Source organism: Corythoichthys intestinalis, chromosome 7 (assembly GCF_030265065.1).
Source record: "Corythoichthys intestinalis isolate RoL2023-P3 chromosome 7, ASM3026506v1, whole genome shotgun sequence".
NCBI lineage: Eukaryota > Metazoa > Chordata > Actinopteri > Syngnathiformes > Syngnathidae > Corythoichthys > Corythoichthys intestinalis.
In genome coordinates this window covers 28,746,602-28,773,821 of record NC_080401.1, presented here as the reverse complement: position 1 = coordinate 28,773,821, position 27,220 = coordinate 28,746,602, and the positions used below count along the sequence as shown (strand labels likewise).

At 41.0% G+C, this 27,220-nt stretch overlaps 1 protein-coding gene across 4 annotated transcripts in view; it reads left to right on the top strand.

The window, feature by feature from the left end:
* lrp8 (low density lipoprotein receptor-related protein 8, apolipoprotein e receptor) overlaps nt 1–27,220 on the top strand; it is a 223,398-nt gene that overhangs the window by 183,344 nt on the left and 12,834 nt on the right. For all 4 annotated transcript variants that reach the window (XM_057842181.1, XM_057842179.1, XM_057842180.1 and 1 more), the window contains exons 12-16: nt 4,725–4,843; nt 7,157–7,296; nt 11,591–11,732; nt 23,974–24,126; nt 25,912–26,268. In XM_057842181.1, coding sequence (XP_057698164.1) covers nt 4,725–4,843; nt 7,157–7,296; nt 11,591–11,732; nt 23,974–24,126; nt 25,912–26,268 — 911 coding nt within the window. The remainder of the gene's footprint in view (nt 1–4,724; nt 4,844–7,156; nt 7,297–11,590; nt 11,733–23,973; nt 24,127–25,911; nt 26,269–27,220) is intronic.

Sequence of the window (27,220 nt, the reverse complement as noted above, 5' to 3'; positions counted from 1 at the left end):
CATGTCAAAAAGCCATCAAATTTAACTGAACTGCACCAATTCTGTCAAGAGGAGTGGTCAAAGATTCAACCAGAAGCTTGCCAGAAGCTTGTGGATGGCTACCAAAAGCGCCTAATTGAAGTGAAAATGGCCAAGGGACATGTTACCAAATATTAGCGCTGCTGTATGTATATTTTTGACCCAGCAGATTTGATCACTTTTTTTCTTTTCACCCATAATAAAGTCATCAAAGAGCCAAACTTCATGAATGTTTTTTTGTGACAAAGAAGTATCTGTTCCAATCACTCTATCAGAGAAAAATCAGAGTTGTAGAAATAACTGGAAACTCAAGAGAGCCATGACATTATGTTCTTCACAAGTGTATGCAAACTTTTGACCACAACTGTACACAAGTGTTAACAACAAGTATAATAAAGTGCTTGTGTAGCGTAATCCGTTTCCACCAAAATTATTTATTATATTCCACGGACGGCATGGAAGTTTCCTTAGCTGCTGCTGCAGTTATTTGAGTTTGACGATTATCGGTCACGTCAATGTGCGAATGCACGCAGCAAAGCAAAACACTTGGACTCATTTATCCGTTCAAGAAGCTGACATACTGACATGTAATCAGCGGTAATACTTAGCTCTGATTGGTTCAAATGTGCATGTTTTCTGGAACAGCAAAAAAAAAAAAAGTTGTTGAAGTCATGTAACATAAAAAGGGCAGTGCAACATAAAATGGATCAAATCTTTTAGAGCAAGGCAAGAGTTAAGGAGGCTCATCATATTTAGTTTTATTTGCTCTGATGGGGAGGTTCAGAACATGTTAGCTGTCAATGTGCACTTTGGACTTATATTTGTTCATTTATGTTAGGATACTTATTCATTACCTTATGATTTAAGAAAGTCAATGTTTGCGCGATCTTCAAAATATATTCCATTTCACTCTGCATAGTATAAGTCATTTGTACTTATTTTTCTGAAAGTATGATACTTATATCTTTGTTATAAAAATAAAAAAAAAAAGTAAATGTTTATACATTAACTTCAATTTTAACATACATCCTATGTTCTTAAGTAGTTAAAACTGAGATTTGGCATTTAGTATGTGAGGAAATGAGGGAAAATAAAAATTAGAAGATGGAGGTTGGGGTTATTGCTGTTTTTGTTAACTTTTATTTTGCAAACATTGAAAAAATACAATTTTGAATGAAAATCAATTTTTGTATGTGTGATAGAAATAACTGTGCTAAAACAGTTTTCTTTGCATTTCAGTAGTTTAAGAGGTTTGCCCTAACCCCAAAAAAATTAAATAAAGAACATTTCTGGCTCCGTGGCGACCTTCACGTCGGGGAGTTCCGGCAAGAAATTCTAGCCACTTTCACCCCTGGTTGTCGGATGTAGAAAGAAATGGAGAGCCAAATTTTACGTCGGATGTCGAAAGGATCGTGTGTCGAAGCGATTGTATGTCGAGGTACCACTGTACTTATTAATCTTAGATATGTTTTAGGCATCTCAAAATGTGTTTATGTGTGTATATATATATATATATATATATATATATATATATATATATATATATATATATATATATATATATATATATATATATATATATATATATATATATATATATACATATATATATATACATTTACTGTATGTCATAATTATTGCATTGGCAGTACTTAAAAATAATTTATTAAAATATACATGTAAGGGTTTATTCTTTTTAGTTTTTTTTTAATTATACTTTGAGGAAAAAAAGGGATATATATATATATATATATATATATATATATATATATATATATATATATATATATATATGTATATATGTATTAATTCTGTATATAATCATTTACTGTTTACTGCATGTCATAATTATTGCATTGGCAGTACTTAAAAATAATTTGTTAAAATATACATGAAAGGGTTTATTCTTTTTAGTTTTTTTTTTTTTTTTTTAATTATACTTTGAGGGGAAAAAAGGGAAAAAGCACCTCTTATCTGTATCTCTTTCCAATGCTGTTAAATCTGTAAAAATACATTGAACACACCCACAAAAATTAAATGTAAATAAGCTCCGCCTCTACTTCGCTGTTTTTCACTGGTTGGGGTCCCCATTAATCGCGAAAAATGAGGGATCACTGTACTTACTAGCGATATTCTAAAAGTATGTGAATTTGCTTTTAGTTCCAATTATTTACTTTACATTGAATATCTTACTGCTGCATGACTCATCTCTACCCAAAAATTCTAACTTGCTCTTAACATGTAGATGATCTGTGTAGAAATTCATGAATGTTTGTACATATTTATACAATCACGTTTTATGGCTTATGGTACATGTACTGAGGGTAAAAAAAAATAATGGTAACACTTTATAATAACTATCCGTTTTACTAGTTAATAGATCATTAGTAAACTGTTGATAAATGATTTTTTGTTGATTTGTGAAGTATTTGTTGACAGTTTGTTAAGCATTTACAGGGTGTTCCAATATGGTTGACCCCATTCTAAATGCCCATGCTAGTTGATGGATCTTAATAAAACTATATACACTTTATGTTGAAGGTCATAAGTTTTATCGGTTAAATATACAAAGAAAAGTACAAATATTTGTTGGTTCTATGGCAGATTTTCATAAATGTGCAACATGAGCACTGCCTGCAAAATGCCTTATTAAAATACCTTTTCTTTTGAAGTGAACGGCATTTCTTAAGCTGAAAAGAGAGGAAATGCCAAACGTTACACACAAAAAATTGAAACGTTTCTACACAAACTGTTTCAGGTTAAGATCACCCTGTAAATGCTTAACTGTTAACAAATACTTCACAAATCAACAATAAATCATTTATCAACAGTTTACTATCATCTATTAACTAGTAAAATGGATAGTTATTATAAAGTGTTGCCCACAATCGATATATGACTTTTTTCCATACATAAAAATTTCATGACTCAGTTTCCCTAATATGAAATATGTAGATAAGAAGACTGCTCTCTCAGTTACATGCCCATGCTCGGTAATGAGCGATAAAGCCAGGCAGATAAAGTGCTTTAGAGAACGGTGTACTGGAAGTTCCATAGTTTTTCAATACAAATATAAATCCAAAGTCTTCAAAAATACAGTAGTTCATCAATGCTGGCCAAATTATGTTTTTACAGTCTTGGACATGCATACCTGTCAAGTTGTCACGTTTTGGCGTAATTTGTACAAGTGAGCACTTATTTTTAAATGTGTACGCCGTACGTTCAAAATCTCTATGTTTTTCGTGCATTAGTTTTTTTTTTTCTCCGTTCGGATTTTGTCACCGTTTCGTCAACGAGACAATGTGCGTTACTATGCATTACGTTGGTTGAATGACGCGAGAAAAGTCAGAGACACGGAGAGAGAAGAGTGTTTGTTTTGACGCTGAAGCAAACGCGATGCTAGGCTAGGTGGCTTCAATATTTCCTGACTGTAGCCGACAGCCTACAATCTACGCCTAGATATCACATGCATATAGAACTACATGCGAAATGAAGGACTCGGCGGCGTTGGTAAACAGCCGCCATTTTAAAGCAGTACTGTAGACTTCTCAGAAAGTCTATGTTGTAGTGAACCTTCCTTGCTAACCTAAGTAACTTTTTATTTAAAATACTCCTAAATCGGCAAAATCTTGACTTGAATCTATCTTTAAATGATGAAACAGTTTTAAAACTTTCACATGTTGAAAGTAGACAGAAAGGAACTAATGCAAAAACGGGAGCAATTTTAACAACTTTAACGGTTGATTCACAGCATGAAATGACTTCCAAACATAGCATTACATACCATTTTTTGGGTTGGGTTTTTTTGTTTTTTGAAAAAATGAAGAAAAAAAACATGAAAGGTAGGACCAGTTACTTTGCCAAGTAACTAATTACTCTTACATTCAGGTAACTGAGTTACTGAACAACTTTTTGGGGAGAAGTAATTTATAACTGTAATTAATTACTTTTTAAAAGTAAGATTAACAACACTGGTCATAAAGATGAAGTCTGCAGAATTGAAAGTGGCGAAAGCGGAGACTTTATTCTGCCAATTTGTTGCCGAACACAATTTGCCCGCAACTATTTCTGATCACTTCTCAGAATTAGCCGCAGAAATGTTACCTGACTCAAAGATTGCATCGGTGAGTTAATTTTATCAATTGATTTTTTAAATTTATAATTGGACACACTAACGAACTACCTTCAAGTCAAACCGAATTGCGAGCTGAAGTGCCATGAAGTGCAGCCATCAAAAGACATGAGAGAAATTGCCAAAAGTGCTACATACAATTATAACAAAAGTCACTGTTAAATTTTAGGAATCATGATGTAGCTGAAGATACTGATTGTTCTTTGATTGCACCAGGTTATATGTAACAATATTACCAATAAATTTATATTATCTTAAAAATTTTATATTATTATTATTATTATTTATTTTATAAAAGTTTTATTTTTGTTTCACATTGCACGCTATATATGACGTTGTAACATTAGTCACCAATTTGTAAGGGCATAAGTCACTATTTGTAAGATTGCCAACGGCCTCGGGTTGACAGGTTGGACATAGCACTATTTTTCTCCATGACTTCTTGGGTTATTGCACCTCACAGTGTTTGTGTGTTTCTTTGTGTGCAGCAATGCAAATCTAGCTATAGAAGTGTGGTTCTGTAAACTAATTTTGGTACAAAAGGACATCATATGTATATGCGTTTCTTTCACAGGTTCATGTACTGGTCGGACTGGGGAGATCAGGCCAAGATTGAGAAGGCTGGGATGAATGGAGTGGATCGACAGATTCTGGTATCTGAGCACATTGAATGGCCAAACGGAATAACTTTAGGTAAATAAAAACAGAACACATTTAGAGAAAAGTTCATGAGAGATAGTTTTGTAACATGGGATCCAGGGAAGTACAATCAATCAATTTAGAAAGCGGAGTTAGAAAGGTAAAGTAGTTCAAGTGCTGTCAGCGCCAAGAGAGGTTTCAATGGAAGCAGGTGAAGAAAACAATAGCTGCGCTGCAACCCCTGAGCCACTGTTATTGCTGTAGCTCACTTTGTGCCTGGCTCTCATCTATCAAGCCGACAAATATGGGCTGTTGAATTAATAAGCCACACACTCAGTTCTGTCGATACCTCCCATTATCGCTTTCAACTCCCTCTGCAGCAGCAGCCAATTTTTTCAACGCAGCTCTTGCCTGTGGAGAAACGGAGTCATTGAGTTGCCATACTCGATGGAATTGTAAGGTCACTACATGCGAATAAAAACTAATTATTTTTCAGAGCAGAACAAAAGGGTTAGTGGTTTGCACAATAAACCTCGGGGAAAAGAAGTGGATTGTTTTTTTTACACTAACTGATTTTCTTCAGAAATGTTAACATATCAAGTGACACGGGAAAGTTAACATCCAACATATACCTGACAATCCACAGCCTTAAGTAGAATTACAGGAACATCAATGAGAGTACAAAGTAAAATACAAAAGAAAGTCTTTCTTTACAAGAATAATAATACTCAGTGTTTATTGATGCTGTTAATTTGATATTCAATTAGAAACATAGTGCTCTTGTAATTGCTGTTACAGTTTGACTTCACTGCTGGTGATGTCAAAGTGCATCATAGTGAAGACACATTGATCCTTTTTTGACCTCTCAAAATGACCTCTCCAAAAGAATCCCCTGTTTGGAGGTAGCATTTTATTATTCGAGGATACCGAGCTGGTGATTAAGCCTACAATCTTCAGGTTGACAGGGTTAGGGTTGAGAAAATGCAGTGATACAATATTGCTCGTCCGCCTTGCAATTCTGAGATCAAGGGGTTCCTGTGTAAAGTTAGCATTTTTTCCTATGTGTTTTTCTGCGGGTGCTCTGGTTTCCTCCCACATCCCCAAAACATGCACGATAGGCTGATTGATCATGAATGTGTACATGGATGGTGGTTCGTCTACTTGTGCCCTTCCTAGCTGGCAACTGATTCAGGGTGTATCATGCTACTGCCCATATTTAGCTGGAATAGGCTCCGTCAACCCCGCAAAATTCACCAGGATAAGCAGCTTCAAAAATGAATGAATTATTTAAAAATTGCTGATAATCATACAAAGTTCAACATATACTTCAATTTTAAACTACTCAATACTACAGTAAATTTTATATCACAACTTTGTCAGCAATATTGTACTGTATTTAATATCGACATCATGTTATATACAACACTTGTATTTGTCTTGTTGTTAACTTACTGGATTTCCAAAAAGTTCATCTCATGTATTATATGGGCTGTGTACATTTTATATTGTAGAAAAGTGTATGTATGCCATCACTAATTGCAATTGCCTTTTTTCACTGCAGTAATTTTGATAGTGTAAGTGGTAGGATACACCTGCATTAGCATTTAAATGTGGCTCCATTCCATTTAGGTTTACGAGTTCTCACTATTTCATGGTAGTGTATTTCTTTCATATTGTGTGTAAAAAACATATACATAACATTTGGTTATTCAGCATACAGTATCTAATGTTGACCTTGTACGTTTTTTTGAGTGGAGCCCCAGCGTATGCATGGGCAATGGCTGAGAAATTATCAATCATTCAAATCTTATCTAAAAATGGCTGAACAAAGACAAAAACATCAATGAAATATGAAATGTCTCTTTATTTCTCAAGTGAAGTAAAAATATAATTTCCAAATAAGGTTTGTTCAGTTCACCCAGTTTCTGGCACATATTGTCCCTTATATTGCCTCTTTAATCCTACTGAACAAGTGCAGTCACTTTGAGATTATTCTGTCAAGTAGAAACAATTCTCTTAAATATCACACTTTCAAAAGCCCTACAGTGTCTACAGTGGGTCCCAAAGTAAACAGAACTGAAAATTGAAAAGTGAAAATAAATTCAGCAGACCTAATCAGTTTGTTTATATACTGCACATGTATTACCACTAGAAGAGAGGTCAAGCTGCATTACGACCACATCAGCGTTTTCTCAGCACTAGGGCTTCAACTCTCGTGCCAAACAAGATTGATGGTATAGTTACTTGGCCACAACATTCATAAACCTCTCACCCTCTGTGTTTCTCTTTTGAAATGACCTAGCCCATGTTCTCACTGCCCTCTTTGTCCTTTCTCCTTTTATTTTTTTCCAATTATACCATATACAGACTTGTCCAATCGGCGTCTCTACTGGGTGGATTCCAAGTTACACCTGCTATCCAGTGTGGATTTTAATGGAGACAACCGTAGAGTGTTGCTGTCTTCCCATCATCAATTGGGACATCCCTTTGCCCTCACTGTATTTCAGGTACGGGGAAACACAAATACTGTATGCAGTTGGTAGATGTTAAAAGAATCTCCAGTTTTCTTGTTCAGATTTGGATTTTCAGAATTTTTTTGTTACATTACACGTACAAGTAAAGTGCAACTAAATGTAGTTTGTATCTAACCAAAAGTGCAAAACGAGAGCAGCAACATGTTTGTATATCAAAATAACCTGTAAACAGTGTAGGAATGGAAACTTGTGTTAGTTGAGTGGCAAGAGTCAGTTTCCTCAAAATGAGTAAGTATCGTGCCAATGGAGATATCTAAAGATAAATTCAGAAAAATAAATGACTCGTTAAAGCCTGACAAGAGAAGAGCCTAAGCAAAGAAGAATCAGTGAAGCTAATTTGGAAGAATTTATTAGGCAGGAATCCGTGTTTTAAAGCACCAATCAAGTTTTATCTGTAGAAGGTGCAGACAAAAAACAGCGGAGAGCAAATTGAAGATGGAGGGGGTGTAATGTGGTCAGTGGGAAGTACTTTCTTCATTGCTTGTTTTGCTGCACCCACTGTGAAGATGCGAAGAAAAGAGGTGGCATTCATCATGTCTAGCTGAGTGTGTGGGTGTGTTTGTTGGTGCTGCAGTGTGGATGCACATGTTTGTTGCGAGCAAGCTACTTAAAGTCTGAAGATTGATCACTCAGGGTGTTTTTTGTCTGTGATTCTTTCTGCTTAACATACAAACTAAATTAAAAATCCCTCAGCATGCAGTCCCTGTTCCAGTGGACCGAAGCCCAGGAGTTGCCTGGATGGAGCTCTAGCCTTTCAAACACTGTATCTTAGTTTTAAAAAAAATAATACTAAAAGTAGCACAAAAAAGTAAAGGGAAAAAAGAAGCTAGCAAATTGGCCTTAAAAATAATATTAAAAGTAGCACACAAAAAGTAGAGGGAAAAAAGAAGCTAGCAAATTGGCCTTATGTAAGAGTAGTAAGTTGCTAAGCAAAAATGTTTTTATTTCCTGCAAAAATCTTATATGGAAAGACAACACCTAATATAAATGCATTTTATGTGAAAATCAGAAAACAGTAGTTAAGCACAAAAACGGCACTATTTATTAGCACAGCTATTAAATGGCACAAACTGTTTATGATGAAGTTATGGTACATGTTCAATTTGGCACTACCCTTTCCTTCTGTTAGTTTCAGAGCAAAATGTGTGTATAAAACGACTGTCAAAGTGATATTACTCTATTTGAAATACGTGTTAAGTTTCTATATCCTCATGGGACAATGGGTATTACTCGTGCCGTCTGGAAGGACGGGAATTCTGGTATACTATACTCACATCTGATTGACTAAAATAGTAATTGTATAGACAAGTTTCCTGAGCGAAACATGGGAGGCGCCATCTTTGAAAATTTCTGCTTCGGACTTCCTGTTTGGAAAAAACCTCATGAGTTGCGGTTGAAGTTAGCAGTGTGTTGACGAAGTCGAAATCAAATCAATGGGACCCACTGATTCGCCAAAAATGGATCGTATACAAGGGTCCGGGATTTACTGTGCTGTGCGTGGCTGTGCAAACTCCTGGAAGCGCCTAAAGAAATGGTTTGAAGGGGAATGTTTTTATCACCGACCAGCTACAAAGCGCCACTGTGGATGTACCCCGCCATACGCCTTACATCGGAAACCAGTAGCAGACAATACTAAAAGATATTTCTGTTCTTATTTTTAAGGCGCTAGAAGCTATTTTTACTAGCCTAGTAGTTAGCATGTGTTGTTGTAGTAGGAGCTACAGCAGCAGCAGTAGTTGTAGTAAAAATTATTAAACTTCATACTTACAATCATCGTCGTAATATCAATAGCAAAGGCAACAAGTCGTTTCATGCGCCAAATTTTAGGTTTCGTTTTTTTGGACTACATACCTTCCATAAAACAGTGGCAATATTACTACACGAACACCCGGGACATGCAATACATGTACAGCCTGCAATTTCGACGTCTCCCTCCTTTGTTACCGGCACCCATGCATTGTGGTACGGAGCATTGGGGCACTGGCTTGGTTCTACATCCGCCTTCATGAAGACAAAATTCTCTTGTTTATGTATGAGAACACATTCAACTTTGTGGCTGTGCAGGTACTGGAATGCCTTGGAGCTTTTCAGGTTGCTGATAGCGTTTCCATCCACTACCATAGTCAATAAAATACGATAATATTTTACTTGTAGTCACCCTCGGCCAGTGTTGTTAATAACTGCTTTAGAATATAACGGCGTTACTAACTGTGTTATTTTTTTTCAGAAGTGAGTAATCTAATTAATTCTCTCATCTTGGCAAGGCCGTTACCGTTACTGAGGATGGAAAGGCGTGCTTTACTATGCGTTACTATGTTGGTTGAATGACGCGGGAAAAGTCTGAGGGAGACCGACTCACGGAGACGACAGAGCAGAGCAGGAGTGGGGAGGAGGCAAGGTAGTTGTGATGCCGTTGCAAACGCGATGCAAGGTGGCTCCAATAATACCTGACTGTAGCCGATAGCCTACAAAATACACCCACATGACGCTACGGTAGATATCACATATATATAGAACTAGATGCAAAATGACAGACTTGAAATGGAAGTCGCTTGCAGACATGCGAAAGTAAAGCAGAAGTACCTCGGAAACGTATCTATTGATAAAATATCTGCCTAAAAAACAGGCGGACACCACGTGAAAAAAAACATTGGTGTTTATTTACGTTTCATATGCAGTGATCCCTCGTTTTTCGCGGTTAATTTGGACCAGTAAAACTTCTGATGAAATGTTGTACCTCAAAAAGAACCAGTACCAAACTATTGACTATGCATAATCCATTTTACTCAACCCCAACGTTCTATCACGTACAAAGAATTAGGTTATTTTTTTATGGCATCCCTGTTGCTACAAATAAATAAACTTACAGCAGAAATATGAACCCTACCTCACCTCACATTAAAAGTATTACCGGCATCAAATATAAATGGGAAGCAAGAAGCAATTTTGTTGCAAGATGCTCAGCTTTTCCATTTTTTTCCTTTTCGCCCCTCAAGGTACCTTTAGGTTGAATTGAACATTCACATTAATTCAGATGAACACTCATTGCTACAGAAAACAGAAATCAAGCTTAACTGATAGGATGCCTCAAATGACTCTCTGCTTGTTCATGTGTGAAACTCTTGACCTGTAGTTCAGCACATTAATTGTTGTATTTGATCCAATGAGGAGCTTTGACCCACATTGTGATATATTAACATCTGTAACTTTCGAGATAAGGGAATGTGACAGTTTCCCATATTGATGAATGAGAAACAGGAGAATATTCAACTTCCTGGCAGAGATAGTGGTTCTAAGTGACAAAACCATTGAATAAATACATTTGAGTATTATATCATCTTGGCTGATATTTATTTCTTTGTGTATCAGGATCGCTGTCATGTGAGTAAAGGTTATCCGAAAAGGGTAAAATTTAGATGTCGCTCGGAAAGGTTAAGTCCACCAATATCCAGAGCAAATAGAGCTATGACCATACCATTCATATCTACACTGATATGGTTCACTTTGAAACAGAAACCAATGACGTGTCCGATCCACAATAAAGATTAAATACAGATGGACATATACAGTATACGTATATAGATATTCAAGTGCAATTCAAATAGCAACTTATCCAGGGTGCATAGAGTAGACAGTAACCTTTAAATTTCATTGATCATGCGTACTATTATCCTGGACCACAACTGAGTAGAATATTGAAAGACATTATATTCACACATACAAGATAAAGATCGCAACATCCGACACAGGCTGTGGAGGTTCACGGACCCAATAGCAAACACACCAATATCTAATGGTTTGAAATGTCTTTAATCTTTCAAGTGACAGAATGTCACATGAAAGATCTGAGTTGATATTTTAAATGGAACTTTTTTAAAATGACAATCAAACTATTACCATAAAACCACTGCTTCCAAATGCAAAGTGGCTTATGGGAAAAAATAAACAAACAGATGTCTACCACGATGGTGGAATGTGTAAGCCGCTCATTTGGGAAGTTTTTCAGAAACTCCACAGGTGGATTTTATCAAACGCAGGATTCTATTGCTACTTGAAGGTTGTCCAATAACTAGTTGCTATTAAAATGATGTGCAAATTATTGTGTTTTTCAAGCTGTTGATATTTTCTAATTATGTTAATCTGATTTAATTTATCTTTGTCCAAAAATACATTTATCAGGTGAACTAGGAATTATTCACGTTTGACTTGACATGCTTTGTGTAGCAATGAATAATAGGTGGTGTAATTCGGCATTTTTTCTACCCAGGATCGCATATACTGGACCGACTTGGAGGATGAAGCAATATACAGTGCCAATCGTCTAACAGGGAGTGATGTGGAGAAGGTAGCAGAGCACCTCAACAATCCCTTGGATCTAGTAGTGTTTCATGAGCAGAGACAGCCAAAAGGTAGGCCACTCTGCACTAAGGGTGTAACGGTACATGTAATAGTATTGAACCGTTTCAGTACGTGGTAGTTGGTTCGGAACAAACGGGTACCGAACAGGCTTCTGACATAAAATAACCCTTACTTTTCGAGGCTGTGAGTCGATCGGGTTACAGTTTCTTTGTGTTGATTATATTTACTCCGTTTTCTCTACTATAATGAGGACCAACACGGTAGGACAGTCCAGAAACGTCAACGGCGCGACAACTTGGCCGCCGCGAGAACGCAGCGAAACGCGGGCGTTAGAGTCAATCAGCCAATGCACACCAGTCGCAGTGTGGCCGTGTCTTAAGCCTGAGTTATACTCCCGCGTTGCGGTGACGGCGTAGCGACTACGGCGTCATTCGACATTCGATAGTTCTGCGGTGAGGGAACGCGTTGCTCTGTAATTCACCGCCAAGCCACTAGAGGGATGTGGCGTTATGTTTGTACGGTTTTGGGGCATGATTGTTGACTACTTCCGCTAGTCGGAGAAAAAATAAACAATGCAAGATGGAACTCTTGAAAGTAAATATTCTGCTCATCAACACTGAATAAATATTGAACATGCAAATGTTGACGGGCAGGCGACGCAGAAGACGGTTTCGAGGCGGTCTGGCCGACTTTTGATGCCGCACAGAGAGTTTTAGACTCGGGTGGAGAGAGCTAGCTGTGGCGGCTAGCTTCAAACTGGCGTCGAGCACTGCGTTCAAGGTCTGCAAAGCCCTCCAGCCTGATTTGTTTGCCGTGTCCTACAACCAGCCAGTGGGAAGCCATAGCAGATTTCTGGCGTCTAGGGAACTTCCCAAACTGCGTTGGGAGGCTTGATTTTAAGGTTATCATAAAAAGCACCGAGGCACTCTCAATCAGTGATGATGTATTGTGTGTGTGAACTGTCTGTTATTGAAAATTAAAGATCAAAACAACTCTTTTGACACCAAATCTGTGCTTTATTCTTCATATACTTGAAACATATGTACACAGTAAATGATGAAGTGCACCAACCAAAAATACGACATAAAGTGATAAAAAGTTGGCAGTTTTTGGCCGACTGTGTCACCGCTTCGTGTGGCCACTCGATTCCGACCACCCACGTCTCGGTGGTTCTTCCATTTATTTATTTTTTCGATCGCCGACCTTGCCATTTGGCAGTCACAATAATAATTTCTTGACGAGACTTGCTCTTCGATGATACTCCCGTTGGCTTGGTGCATTTTTGCGTGTAGAAAATAATGTTTGATTCTATTCTACAATGGCGGTGTTTTCGCCCGGAAACAACAGTCTGAGCGGACCAATCACAGTCCGTTTTCGCTACGTCAACGCGTCTACGCGACGCGAAGGTTAGAAAAATTGAGAGGTGCGCGTCAGGCTACGGCGTAGGGTCGTAACTCGATTCTTCCTTGACGGCGTAGGTCTGACGCGGAAGTATAACTCGGCCTTTAGATGCGTCCCAGAAGTGGCTCAACGCGACGCAGGCGAAAAGAACGGCAGAGTTTATTATTTGACTCGAGACGCGGACCTCCTGCGTCAATACTACTAGCTAGGATCGGGCCGGAAGTCACTCGTGTAATAATACAGTGGATCCGGTCGATTTTCAAACTAATATGCAATTGTAACCTACTTTTTGAGTCCATCAGATCTCTTGAATGGTAGATCGGGGCACAGTTGACTTGTCTTTGTTCATTTACAGCTGTCTTCTCTGCTATAATAATAACCAACACGGCTCTGTGTTCAATACAAAACGCTCCTACCACAACAAAACAAGTAGGAACTAATATTCACATAGGAACTAAAGTTTTATATCATAAAATATACAATATAAATGAATACTACATCACATTTGTAAAATATAAACACATAATAAAATAAATAATAGCCCATTTAAATCAAATAAATTGAAATGAGCTCAAACACCTGTAATTAAATAATAAGAAAAATACACACATCCTGCTTACACAATTAAATTTATTAATTTCTGTGTGGTGCTTTAACTTGAAAAAATCCACCAATAAAGCTTTTGAAAACCGTTCATAAGAAAAAAAATAATGTTTCATTTAGGTATTTCATTTGTAAAATACATGTTAAAATCTTTGTCATTAGGATTCCTTTTCTCTTTAGCACAGGACTTCTGTTTTTCTTTCTTTCAGAAAGAAAGCTGACCAATATGTGGGGTCTGAAAGGCAAATTGCTGTTGGATTATCTCTAAATACTCACTACTTTTCGAGCAGAATTCTAGCCTTGTAAAGGCTAATGTTCCTATTGTTGAAAGCACAAAAGTGTGTAAGAAACAACTAGCACATTTATATTTTGCATTTTGTTTTTTTTACTGTACCGAAAATTAACCGAACCGTGACCTCAAAACCGGGGTACGTACCGAACCGAGATTTTTGTGTACCGTTACACCCCTAATCTGCACACATTCTAACAATGATACACACAAACTATTGTAAAAGGACGCAATGTATTTTTCTTTACATAACAGGTCGAATAAAATGAACATGAAAATGTTTTCTAAGCCATACATCAGGTTATGTATTAATTATATGTCGCTATTAAACCATTCTTCAGTACTACGTAGTGTTAACAAAATTAAATAATTTATTCTTTAGCTAATGTTAGCATTTATAGAAATGATAAATACGTATGTTGTTTATTATGAGCAGATTGGTGTGTGGAGTGCTTTATTTTCTTTCTTCCAAAATGAATGCATCATTCAAGTGACAAGCATTCATGTGTTAGTGCATCACAAGGGCCCTTTGCATTTTGGCAAGTGGCAGTAAGAGATTATATTTTCATGCCTCATTTCCTGCCTTAAATCAAAACTCAAAGCACCCTGGTCATTAGCATTAATTGCATTATTTAATTTGTGCTCAAAGACATATCGCAGCAATTAAACAAGATTTCTTCAAAATGCCAAAAAAAAAAAAAACATGAGAAACAATAATTATGCTCAACATCACTGAGGCCACTGGACACATGGCTTTTAATAACACGTATTTTATCCCAACCCTCAAGAAAAAAATCTACATGCACGCCACCATGTTTGTAGGTAGGAAAAATAGCATCCACATTAAAATGCATAAGTGCGGTCTTATGCACATTTCGTATTAGTGCCAGACTTTCTAACTTCCAGACCAGATCTAACTTCGTATACGCCTCAAGTGATGTGTACCGTCTCATAGCATAGTGGTAAATCACTTGCAGCAAAGTGGCAGTAGTGAACATTTTTGTCCTGGATTCAACTCAAACTGTTGGCGCCTCACTTTTTTTATTTGATTTTAAAACAATGTTCACATTTCATTGCGGCTGATCGTAAATATCCTTCATTCAAAACTTTGACAAATCATTTAATACAGTGAAGCAGGGATGAGTATGCAGAGAGTGCTAGCACAACATTAGTGATGTACAAGGAGAACGTGCCTCAGACGTGGAATAGCAAATACAGTATAATAGGACCGTCCATCACATCACCTTTGTTGGTGTTCTTGGATGTGGAGCAGTATCTGGGCATTTAAAAGCAAGTAACATAAAAAGCATCTGGACTAGAAGCAGCATCAGTTTGTGTGTACTGTCTCTGAATGCATACAGGCATCGCATATATTGTGTAGGACAATATGTTGTCGAGGACAGTCTCTGTAAAAGAAAAAAAGTAACAGCACACAAATCTCTGGTTAATAATGTACACAATTTGTCACATCAAACAGAATTCCAAAATTTTCACTTTGGTGGGAGGATTTTCAAAGCTATGGTTTTAATGCACAAATCTGCACTTGCATGTGGATGATAGGCCAAAGCAGAGGAAAAATTTGTATTTTTGTGAAATACCCTGCTACACATAGACAAGGCCTGAGTCAGCTCCAGAATGGCTGTGAAGGTGCCGTCGTTCGAAGTCAACCCAATCCCTTTTTTTCCATTTCATCACTAATTTATTCTAATATTATTTGCAAAATCACTGTTGAAACAAAACCACATACTAATTCCTGTCCATGGACAAAATACTGTAGCGTTTGCTTAGCGGAAGTTTGGTCGCGAAAACAGCACACGAGCCTCAGCGCCTTTTTCCTCTTTTTATTCACTTCCCGCCACCTCACCAATGCAAAAAAAACAACAACTATGTACACTGACGCAATCCAGTCCACCAATCGGAGCGTCGCGCCGGTGCACCAGCACACCAACGACAGTCCCGTGCTGGTGCATAAATTAACCCATTGATGACAGCCCCGGTGACGCTACACAGCCCCCACCTAGCCGGTTAGTTGTCCCCAGCAACCGTAGCGTCCAGAATGTAATCCTGTAACCGGAAAGGAAGTCTGCGGTGCCGCCGAGGACGCCCCGTCTCTACTCCAGCCGGCGTAGGAGATGTCCGAGAGTTCTCAGCCCGTTCCTCCAGACTGGCCTCCATCTCTGGAGTTGCCCGGGGTTGATAAGGGGCGAGCCGGTCCCGATGGAGGACGACCACCCGGTTCCTCCTCAATGTCTGTACTCGATACACCACATCCGACAGTTTCTCCAGAACAGTGCACGGTCCCACCCAGTGGCTCATGAGTTTTGGGGACAATCCCCGCTTTCGCTCTGGGCTGTAGATCCAAACCTGTGCGCCGACAGCGAAGTCTTCCCCTCTACAGCGGACGTCATATGCCCTCTTCTGGCGAACGCCAGCCTGGCCGAGGGTCTGTCGGGCTACGTCGTGAACCTCTCGTAGTCTGTCTCGCAGATGGCCATAGTAATCCATTCCGGCCTCGCCCACCACCTCTGGCTCAGGAGGGGATCCAAACACCAGGTCAACAGGAGTGCGGAGCTCTCGCCCGAACATGAGAGCCGCGGGAGTGCATTTAGTGGACTCCTGAACCGCCGAGCGATATGCCCATAGGACCAGAGGTAGATGTAAGTCCCAATCACGTTGCTGACGGCTGGTCAAGATGGCAAGTTGAGTGGCCAGAGTGCGGTTAAAACGTTCCACCAAACCATCACTCTGGGGGTGCAGTGGCGTAGTACGGGTCTTCTTGATTCCGAGTCGCTTGCAGACCTCACTGAAGACCTTAGCCTCGAAGTTCCGCCCCTGGTCACTATGCAATTCCTCTGGGGCACCAAATCTGCAGAACATCTCATTGACCAGATGTTCGGCGGTAGTGATGGCGCTCTGGTCAGGGACAGCATAGGCTTCAGGCCATTTGGTAAAATAGTCCATGGCCACCAAGACATATCGATTTCCTCGTTCGGTGACTGGAAAGGGGCCCAGGATGTCAACGGCCACACGCTCCATGGGTGCCCCCACCTGGTACTGTTGCAGGGGGGCATGCGAGCGTTGGCCTGGCCCCTTCTGTGCTGTGCAAGTGTCACAGCGGTGCACATGGAGTTCAACATCTAGGCGACATCCTGGCCAGTAGAATCGGGAACGGAGGCGCAGCAGGGTCTTGGTGACGCCGAAGTGACCCGTTCCGGCCGAGCCATGGACGAGCTGGAGGACTTGCATCCTCAGGTTACGAGGCACCAGGAGTTGGAGGATATCACGGGTGCCAGCAGGATTCTTCCAGCAACGGTAGAGAAGGTTGTCACGGATGACAAGGCCAGCCCACTGCGAATGGAGTGCCTTAGTCTCTTGGTCGAGCATAGCGATGGCCGCCCACGCTGGACGCTGGTCGGCCTCCAGCCATCCTCGAACACGGCTGAGAACGGGGTCCCCTTCTTGGGCGTGTCGTAACGTCACCAGGTCAACCTCAACCATGTTGGGAGCCGTCGCTGTCGCTCGGTCGTGTGCCCCACCCCGGCCGAGAGTATTCTCTTCGGCCGCGGCTGCTTCTCGATGTGCCACTGCCACTGTGGCCACCGGTTCTCGTTCCTCCTGGCGTTGGCAGTGTCGGCAGTCATTGCAGGGCCGCCGTGACAGGGCATCAGCGTTGGTGTGTTGACGCCCTGGACGATGATGGATTTCGTAGTCGTAGTCCTGCAGCGTCTCCATCCACCGAGCGAGCTGTCCTTCGGGCTCCCGGAAAGTAAGAAGCCAGGTGAGCGAGGCGTGGTCAGTGCGCAGAAGGAATTTTTGCCCATACAAATATGGCCGGAACCGGCGCAGTGCCAAGACCACAGCCAGCAGTTCCCTCCGTGTGACACAGTAATTTCGTTCAGGCCGGCTGAGGGCACGACTATAGTAGGCGACGACTTGCTCACCGTGCTCGCCTTCTTGTGACAACACTGCCCCTATGCCAACGTTACTAGCATCAGTGTCCACTATAAATGGTCGCTGGAGGTCGGGGTAGGCCAACACTGGAGCTTCAATTAAGGCTCTCTTGAGTCTGGTGAAGGCCCGGCAACAGTCCTCAGTCCACTGAAACACTTGCCCCTTTTGCGTCAATTTGTGCAGAGGGCTGGCAATGGAGGCGAAGTCCCGAATGAATCGACGGTAGTAGGACGCCAGGCCCAAAAAACTGCGCAGCTCACTGACATTCCCCGGCACCGGCCAGTCTTTCACGGCCGCTGTCTTAGCTGGGTCGGTGGCCACCCCCGCCGCATTGATGACGTGGCCCAAGAATGACGTCTCTCGTCTAAACAGGTTGCACTTCTTGGGGTGGAGACGAAGCCCAGCTTGTCTGATCGCGTCGAACACCTCCCGTAGGTGGCTCAGCGCGCTCTGGAAGTTAGCTGCATGGACTAGAAGGTCATCCAAGTAGACAACACAGCGGCTGCGTGGAATGTCAATGAGCACTTTCTCCATCAGACGTTCAAAGGTGGCTGGAGCATTGCAAAGTCCAAATGGCATAACTCTGAACTGCCATAATCCTTGTCCCAGGGAGAATGCAGTCTTTGGTCGTGCCTCTGGGGCTAGTTCCACCTGCCAATATCCGCTCCGCAGGTCAAGAGAGCTGAACCAGCAGGAGCCGGCGACGTAGTCAAGGGCATCGTCGATACGCGGCAGGGGGTAAGAGTCCTTGCGTGTAACTTTATTGAGCCGCCGATAGTCTACACAGAATCGCCAAGTGCCATCTTTTTTCTTGACCAGAACTACTGGGGCTGCCCATGGGCTGGACGATGCCTCGATTACTCCCGCCTCCAACATCTCTTGAATTTGTTTTTCGGCTGTAGCACGCTTGGCGAAGGGAAGGCGCCGAGGCCGAAGGCGAATGGGGCTTGCATCCCCGGTATCTATCTCGTGCTGAACCAAGCCGGTGTGCGTGCAGTCTTTGTCTTTGGCGGCAAAGATGTCAGCGAAGCAGTCCAACAGCTCCTTCAACTGGTGACGCTGGCCGCTTTCTAAACCATCACTGCTCCGTCGGTACAGCTCCTCGATGGCTTGCTTGGTCTCAGCGGATGGTGGTAGTGGATTCGGTCTCGTGGCTTGTGGTCCATCGTGCCTTCTCATCGCCGATGGCATGGACGTGTGTCGCAGTCCTTTTCCGCCAGCCGTTTGCAGGGGAATCACCTCAGAGTCCAATTTTAGTGCAGTACTGGCTACGTCCACTACTGCTTTCCATTTTGAAAGCAAGTCTAGCCCAATGATGCAGGGATCTTGTATTTGGGCCAACCAGAACTGGTGGTCCACCTGTTGTCCAGCCACGGTCACAGTGAGAGTCTTAACGCCCCACATCTTGGCTCGTTCTCCTGTGACAGTCATTATGTGCAGTTTGGTGCGTTTCCATCCTTGGGGTTTTTGGGCCGTGGTACCAGGCAGGGTACCAGGGCAGATGAGGGAGATGGTGGACCCTGTGTCCACCAAAGCCTTACACAGGGTCCCATTTATGCAGCAGTCCAAGTATAATCCATGTGCTTGCCCGAGGCGACCCAGTCGTAGCAAATCTGTGTGGGAGGACGAGATCGGTGGCAGTTCTCCCGCTGTGCCACCCCTCTTTAGTTTAACTGTTGGTCAGCGAGTGTTTTCGGTGCCGGAGCTGGACAATGGCGTGCGACGTGCCCGGGTTCACCGCACCGGAAGCACTTCTCTTTGTCTTTGTTGCGACGCCACTTCGGCCGGTGCTGGGGTGCGGTGGCGGCTTGGCAAACCACTTCGTCGTCGTGGCCATCTTCGTAGTCTCCTAGATCAACGCGGTGAGCTCTGTGCTTTGGCCCACAGTCTGCCCTGCTGTCACACAGTATGTGCTCGACCCGCTCAGCCTCACCGAGCGCACTAGCCAATGTCTTTGGTGCGCACAAACGAACATGTTGTTGAAGCTGCTGTGGACGAAGACCCCGAATGAAGGCTTGCAGGGCCAGTTCTTCCTGCGCCATGGAACTGAAAGTGCTGTAACCTTGTCTTGCATGAAGCTGGAGGTCTGCTGCATAAGCGCCCAAGCACTCGTTTCCTTTTCGATGACGGTTGAACAGCTTGTCCCTTGAATCATCAGCGTAGTTGCGGTGTCCAAAACGTTGACGCAGAGCTCCCTCTAGTGCTTGCCAACAAAGCCGTTCTTGTGGCCGAAGATCAGTTAGGATCTGCAGGGCATTTCCTTCCAATGCAAGAGCAACTTGGACCGCCGTCTCTTCATTTGACCAGCCATTAAATTGTGCCGCCATTTGAACTTGGATGAGGTAAGTCTCCAGCGGTCCCTCACCATTGTAACGTGGCAGTTTGGTCATCACTTTTTGCCTCGGCATCTCCACAGTTCCACTTGCTGCTTGCACACTGCTTCCCATGTTATATTCATGGCATTTGGGAATGCTTGATGTCGCATAATGGCGCCCCCCATGGCAAGGACGGGGATCGATCCTCATCCCATCAAAGCCCTCCCCCTCGTTGCTCGCCTCCACTCGCTGATTGTGAGCGCGGCGCTCGCTTGCTCCGTCAGAGTAGCGTAGTTGCTTTGGCTTGCTCTGATAAGGGAGGGGGGTGCACGCCGTCTCGTAAAGCCGCCCCCTCTCATTACTTGCTTCAGCTCGTCGTTCTGGGGAGCGACGCTCGCTAGCTCCGTCAGGGTGGCGTTGTCCTTTCGGTTTGCTCCGATTCGCCAAACTCCCGTGCTCCATTTGCAAGCGTGAAATGAAATCTTCAATCTCCTCAATTGTGGTCGCCATCCTGCAATCCCACTTCTGACACCAAATGTAGCGTTTGCTTAGCGGAAGTTTGGTCGCGAAAACAGCACACGAGCCTCAGCGCCTTTTTCCTCTTTTTATTCACTTCCCGCCACCTCACCAATGCAAAAAAAACAACAACTATGTACACTGACGCAATCCAGTCCACCAATCGGAGCGTCGCGCCGGTGCACCAGCACACCAACGACAGTCCCGTGCTGGTGCATAAATTAACCCATTGATGACAGCCCCGGTGACGCTACAATACTGTACATTTACAGTAAGTCGACTGTCTTCTGCTTACATCATACATTAATGTAGTAGGCTTTCCTCTCCCTGACTTTTTAACATTGATTTTTTTTTTTTTTCTTTGACCTTTGCTGGAGGCAAATGCAAGCAAGATTTCTTAAAATATGAGTTGATCATTGCTTAACAATTTCTGTCAATGGCTGCATTGCTTAAATAATTTACGTGGAAATTCTGTGCAAATTTTTCTTGTTGGTGATTAGAGTTGTTTCCACCAGCACACGCTGATTCTCAAATGTACTCGGAAGAGGCAGCAACGGCTACAACCTGACCTATTTATGGTTTCTCTCCACATGACATGAGGAAAAAAAGTCTTTGGGTGGGATGTGAATATTTCAGTATTTGAGTGTAAGAAGTTTGAACAGCCCGCTCTCTACTTACTGCTCAATTGAGCAATAAGCCCAATGAGTTCCATCATGCATCTGTCAGCCACAAAAATATTACCCAGGTCCCAACTTTTTTTTTTCACTCGTGCCAGACAATGAATTTTCAATACTCTGGCCAACTGGTGTTTAGGTGCAATAAATATAAAAAGTTCACCCCTCCAAATGCCAGTTATTTGTAAGATACAACCATTAGAGAACCAAGACATATTTACACATTGAAATAGTGTCAGATGTGCAGACTCCCATTTAAAATAATTTGTTTGTTAATTGTTTAAAACTGTCAAATACACGCACACATACAGTCATGTGAAAATTAGGACACCCCATTAAATATTCAGTTCTTTATTAAGAAATGTTCACATATTAATGTCTGATCTTGTTTTTCTTTATCCCTGGAAAAGAAAGTGATTTAATTGCATGTAAACAACAAAAATTAACATTGTTTTACTCATTAAACCAAAATATATTTTTTAAAAATGCATATACTAACTGAGGAAAAAGTTAGGACACTCTACCACCTAATACCTACTGTTACCCTTTTTGGCTGAAGTAACCTCAGTGAGACGCTTTTTGTAGCCATTGACCAGTCTGACATCGGTCTGGTGAAAGTTTGCCCCTCACCTCAATGCAGAATACTTTTAACAGTGATTGACTTTTTAAGTGAGAGAAAACAGCATGGTGAGATCAAAGGACCTGTCTGAAGCCTTCAGAAAGAAGATTGTAGACGCTTATCAGTCTGGTAAGGGATTTCAAAAGAGCTCAAAATAATATAAAATCCGTCATCCCATTGTGCGGAAAACAGTCTACAAGTGGAGGACATTCAAAACAACTGCCAACATACCCAGATCTGGCTGTCCAAGCAAGTTCACCCCGAGAGCAGACTGCAGGATGCTAAAAGAAGTGTCCCAAAACCCTAAAATACCATCACGGGACCTACAGCCGGCTCTTGCTTTTGTTGATGTGAAAGTGCGTGCCTCTACAATCAGAACGAGACTACACAAATTTAACATTCATAGGAAGTGTGCAAGGAGGAAACCTTTTCTCTCCAAGAAGAACATTAAGGCCAGACTGAAGTTTGCCAGAGTGAATGTAGACAAAGACCAGGACTTCTGGAATAATGTTCTTTGGACAGAGCAATCTAAAATTGAATTATTTAGACACCAGAACAGACAACATGTTTGGCGTAAATCCAATGCAGCATTCCAGGAAAAGAACCTCATACCAACTGTGCAGCATGGAGGTGGAAGTGACATGGTTTGGGGATGCCCTGCTGCAGCAGGACCTGGCCAGCTAACCATCATAGAATCCACCGTGAATTCTATCGTGTATCAGAGGGTATTAAGGAACATATGAGATCGTCTGTGAAAAAATTAAAGCTAAAGCGAAACTTGACCATGCAACATGGCAATGACCCAAAACATACCAGTGAATCCACCAAGGACTGGCCAATAAGAAATGGAGAGTCCTGGAATGGGTGTCCTAATTTTTTTTTTTTCACATGACTTTATACACATGTTTTGAAATTATTTTAAAATGTTCAGCACGTTAATGGTGTGAAAATATTTTGAAATCACACATCTTGATCTTTTTTTTTTTTTTTTTTTTTCATCACATGAAACCTGGCATTTGAACAAAGGTGTGTAGACTATTTATATCTTCAGAATATTCAACTCCCTCTTACTGGGGAGAAAAAGAACACAGCCTGGAAAGTAAAAGTCAATTAAATAAGAAAACACACCAGCTAGACTGATTTAAAATCATTAAAAAAGCTACACAACAGCAGCTATCCCTTTACACTAATCCACTGATCCATGAACTGTGTTAAATGAGAATTGCATACCTTAATCGGAAAATGTAAATGCAATTAATGTTCATTTGCATGGATCGGTCACCCAAATATACTGTTTTTTGAGCATTTATCATGATCTGATCATTTATTTTTTAAACCTTGTTTAAATCACACCATTGGAGTTTCTTTCCCTTTATCAACTCCAGGTTATTAAGTGGCTGCATGTACAAATTGTATTCTTTCACGTGATTAAGTGATAAAAAAGTTGTTCTCATTTAACCTTGGCCAGATGTGTTGTAGAGTTGTTACGTGTCAACCGTATGCTTTTCGGGACCCCATGCATAAGAGCTGCAGATTAATTCATTCATGTTTCCTTCTCAGTCACCCATGCACACTAAGTTCTTGGTGATTCCACTCATACTTTAATGCTGATGGTACTGACCTAAACTCAAAAGTAGGGCTTGTCTTCAATTTTTAATACCTGTTTCCTTCATCCTCCTCACTTTTATAGAACAGTTCTGTTTTCCTGGATTTTTACAGCCATGTTTCCCTACAACAAACACTGGCAATTTTGCAGTAATTTTATATACTGTTTTTATATACTGTACATTAATCGATTGGATTATTTGATGGCCTATTGTATTTTATTTAGGTGTGCTTTTCTAAATCCAAACCTTTTTTTTGTGTGTGTGTATGCGTGTGTGTGCATTTGTGTCCGCATGTCTGTGCCTGTTTTATTTAAAGCCCCTGACACCTGTAACATGGGCAGTCTTCCCAATGGTGGCTGTGAGTACCTTTGTTTGAAGGCCCCCCAGATTACAGACCACTCCCCCAAATATACATGTGCCTGTCCTGATGGAATGGAGCTGGGACCAGATATGAGGCGATGTGTCACAGGTACAGTAAGTCTAGACATTATGTGTAACAAAACATTTTTTTTTTTTTTTTTGCAATTAATTTTTTTTACATAACTGTTCTCAAACATAATTTCATACAGTGCTAAATATTTTTCTTCATTTATTCCAGGCTGGTATTTAGTAAATGTCTATAGAGCATATTAAAAAGTCTAGCAAATGAAAAAAATAAATAATAATAAAGAAAACTGCTGGCGAAGATATAGGAGTGACTGTGTTGAATCCTACAAATATTTAATGAGGGGAAATAATCAGTCCAGACATTGTCTCACAGGAAGCATTTTGTGTTTTGATCCCAAAAAATGTAACATTGAAGTGGTTTTATATAAAATACGATAGCAATTGTTTTGGCATAAAAACATCCTCTCACATGAATGGGACAGGGCAGGGAAAGATAAAACATCCTTGTCACTCTGGCAACACCTGCACCCACTAAATCATAATTCCTCACTTCCAGACACAGTTCAAGTAGTTCCTAAACTAGACTAAAACTAGCTTTCATTTGTTACACTGTTAACCCTCTACGGTGTTAGTGTCCTGGCCACTGTTGTTCCAAATGGGAAAAATGGTCCTACAGACCATAGAAGAGTTAAAAGAATCAGTTAGATTAAAAGAGGAAAGTCTGCTCTTCGAAAACTTCATCCCAAAGTTGACCGCAAAAATAGGATTACTGCTACGAAACATACTGATTACTGTTAATATAGTCGTAAAATGATCTTCAGTACATGAAATAAAGAAAACAGATAAGAAAAACACCTGGGGCTGGGGACAGAAGTAGGGGTGCACAATATCCATTTTTTCAAACCGATACCGATATCAATAACTTCCTGCTTCTTAAGGCCGATACCGATAATATATATATATAATTTTTCAATGTATATTCGCCTTAGTTTTTGAACACCTGTAGATCAAAAATACTAGTGGTTGGTTCAGCATAGATTTGCCTTTGACCGAACCGGAATTTTCATGATGACATGAACATTATTATAATGAACAAAACAAAGACAAGAACAGTTTTGACTTCAAATAAAGTGGCCGTATTATTATTTATTATTTTGCAAATAAATATAATTTGAGTCAATCACAATCAATCAGTCAGTATCATTGACGATGTGTTTCCCTGAACAATGAGCACTGATCTAAAACAAACATAAACCCAACAGATATTGTGCATTGTCAGCAGATAAAACATTTGGTGCAACAGGAAAGAAGACTTTTGTCGTCTTGGGCCATGAAACAACTTTCTTAACCTGGCAAGTATACTGTAGAACAGCAAGCCTGTCAATATTCAAAAGGCCTCTCAAGAACTTGTAAACATAACACTGTACAATGCAAATATTTGCTAATTGTCATAGTAAGGTTTATAACTGAATGAAAGTAAAATACGGCCTCTAGAACAGAACAAAACTTACTGTTACTGGCAAAACAGGAGTGGAAACAAACGCACACATCCCAATCCGACACCGTGCCAAAAATATTAATGGGGCCGATAACATATTGTCATCGGATTTATTGGGATGATGTCATAATTCCCATTATCGGACCGATAATTATCGTGCACCTCTAGACAGAAGTGAAACATACTCTATCATACTTCTATCAGTCCATTTACACAATCTAAACAGTAACAGAAAAGCAAGTCATTTTGTAACACTGCAATGTTAAAAGTGTAAATGATAAGATAATTGTAATTGGAATACATATTATGAATTGACTTATTCCAATCCCTGCATGTACTAATGTTTATTTTTCTATTTTCACTGTGCAGTCCGAGCAAGAACAACCACAACAGCTGTTCCTACCACCACCACCACAACAACATTTGCCACCACCACGATAACAACAAAAGCCACACCTTTTCTTTCCACAACAGTACCATCTGCAACCACCACTAAAGCCACCTCTATGACACTTACGACCACAACCAGGCATCTGGAGACAACGGAATCCCCCGAGAAACCCAGGGGGACCTACCCAGAGAACCCTCGAACATCTGCTGTCTCAAGTACTCCGACCAGTTACAGCAGCACCAGTCAGACATCGATATCCACTCTCACACCCCAAATTGGCCCAGTGGCCCCCAACAGCATTCACAAAGAGAGCAATGCCAACCTGTCACACAGAGGTAAGCAGGGTAAATGTGAAATGTGGTGGGTGTGTCTATGCAGCATATGTTTTCCATTGTTTCTGAGATGCTTGGCAGCCCCTACTACCATGACTGTTCCTTGTTATCATGTACAGTGGGGCAAATAAGTATTTAGTCAACCACTAATTGTGGAAGGTTTCCCACTTGAAAATATTAGAGAGGCCTGTAATTGTCAACATGGGTAAACCTCAACCATGAGAGACAGAATGTGGAAAAAAACAGAAAATCACATTGTTTGATTTTTAAAGAATTTATTTGCAAATCATGGTGGAAAATAAGTATTTGGTCAATACCAAAAGTTCATCTCAATACTTTGTTATGTACCGTTTGTTGGCAATAACGGAGGCCAAACGTTTTCTGTAACTCTTCACACACTGTTGCTGGTATTTTGGCCCATTCCTCCATTCTACCAAAAAGTTCTGTTATGGTTTCATCTGACCATAACGCATTGTCCCAGTCCTCTTCTGGATCATCCAAATGCTCTCTAGTGAACGAGAATGTGTTATGGTCAGATGAAATCAAAATAGAACTTTTTGGTAGAAACACAGGTTCTCATGTTTGGAGGAGAAAGAATACTGAGTTGCATCTGAAGAACACCATACCCACTGTGAAGCATAGGGGTGGAAACATCATGCTTCGGGGCTGTTTTTCTGCAAAGGGACCAGGACGACTGATCGTGTAAAGGAAAGAATGAATGGGGCCATGTATCGAGAGATTTTGAGTGAAAATCTCCTTCCATCAGCAAGGGCATTGAAGATGAGACGCGACTGGGTCTTTCAGCATCACAATGATCCCAAACACACAGCCAGGGCAACAAAGGAGTGGCTTCGTAAGAAGCATTTCAAGGTCCTGAAGTGGCCTAGCCAGTCTCCAGATCTCAACCCCATAGAAAATCTGCGGAGGGACTTGAAAGTCTGTGTTGCCCAACGAC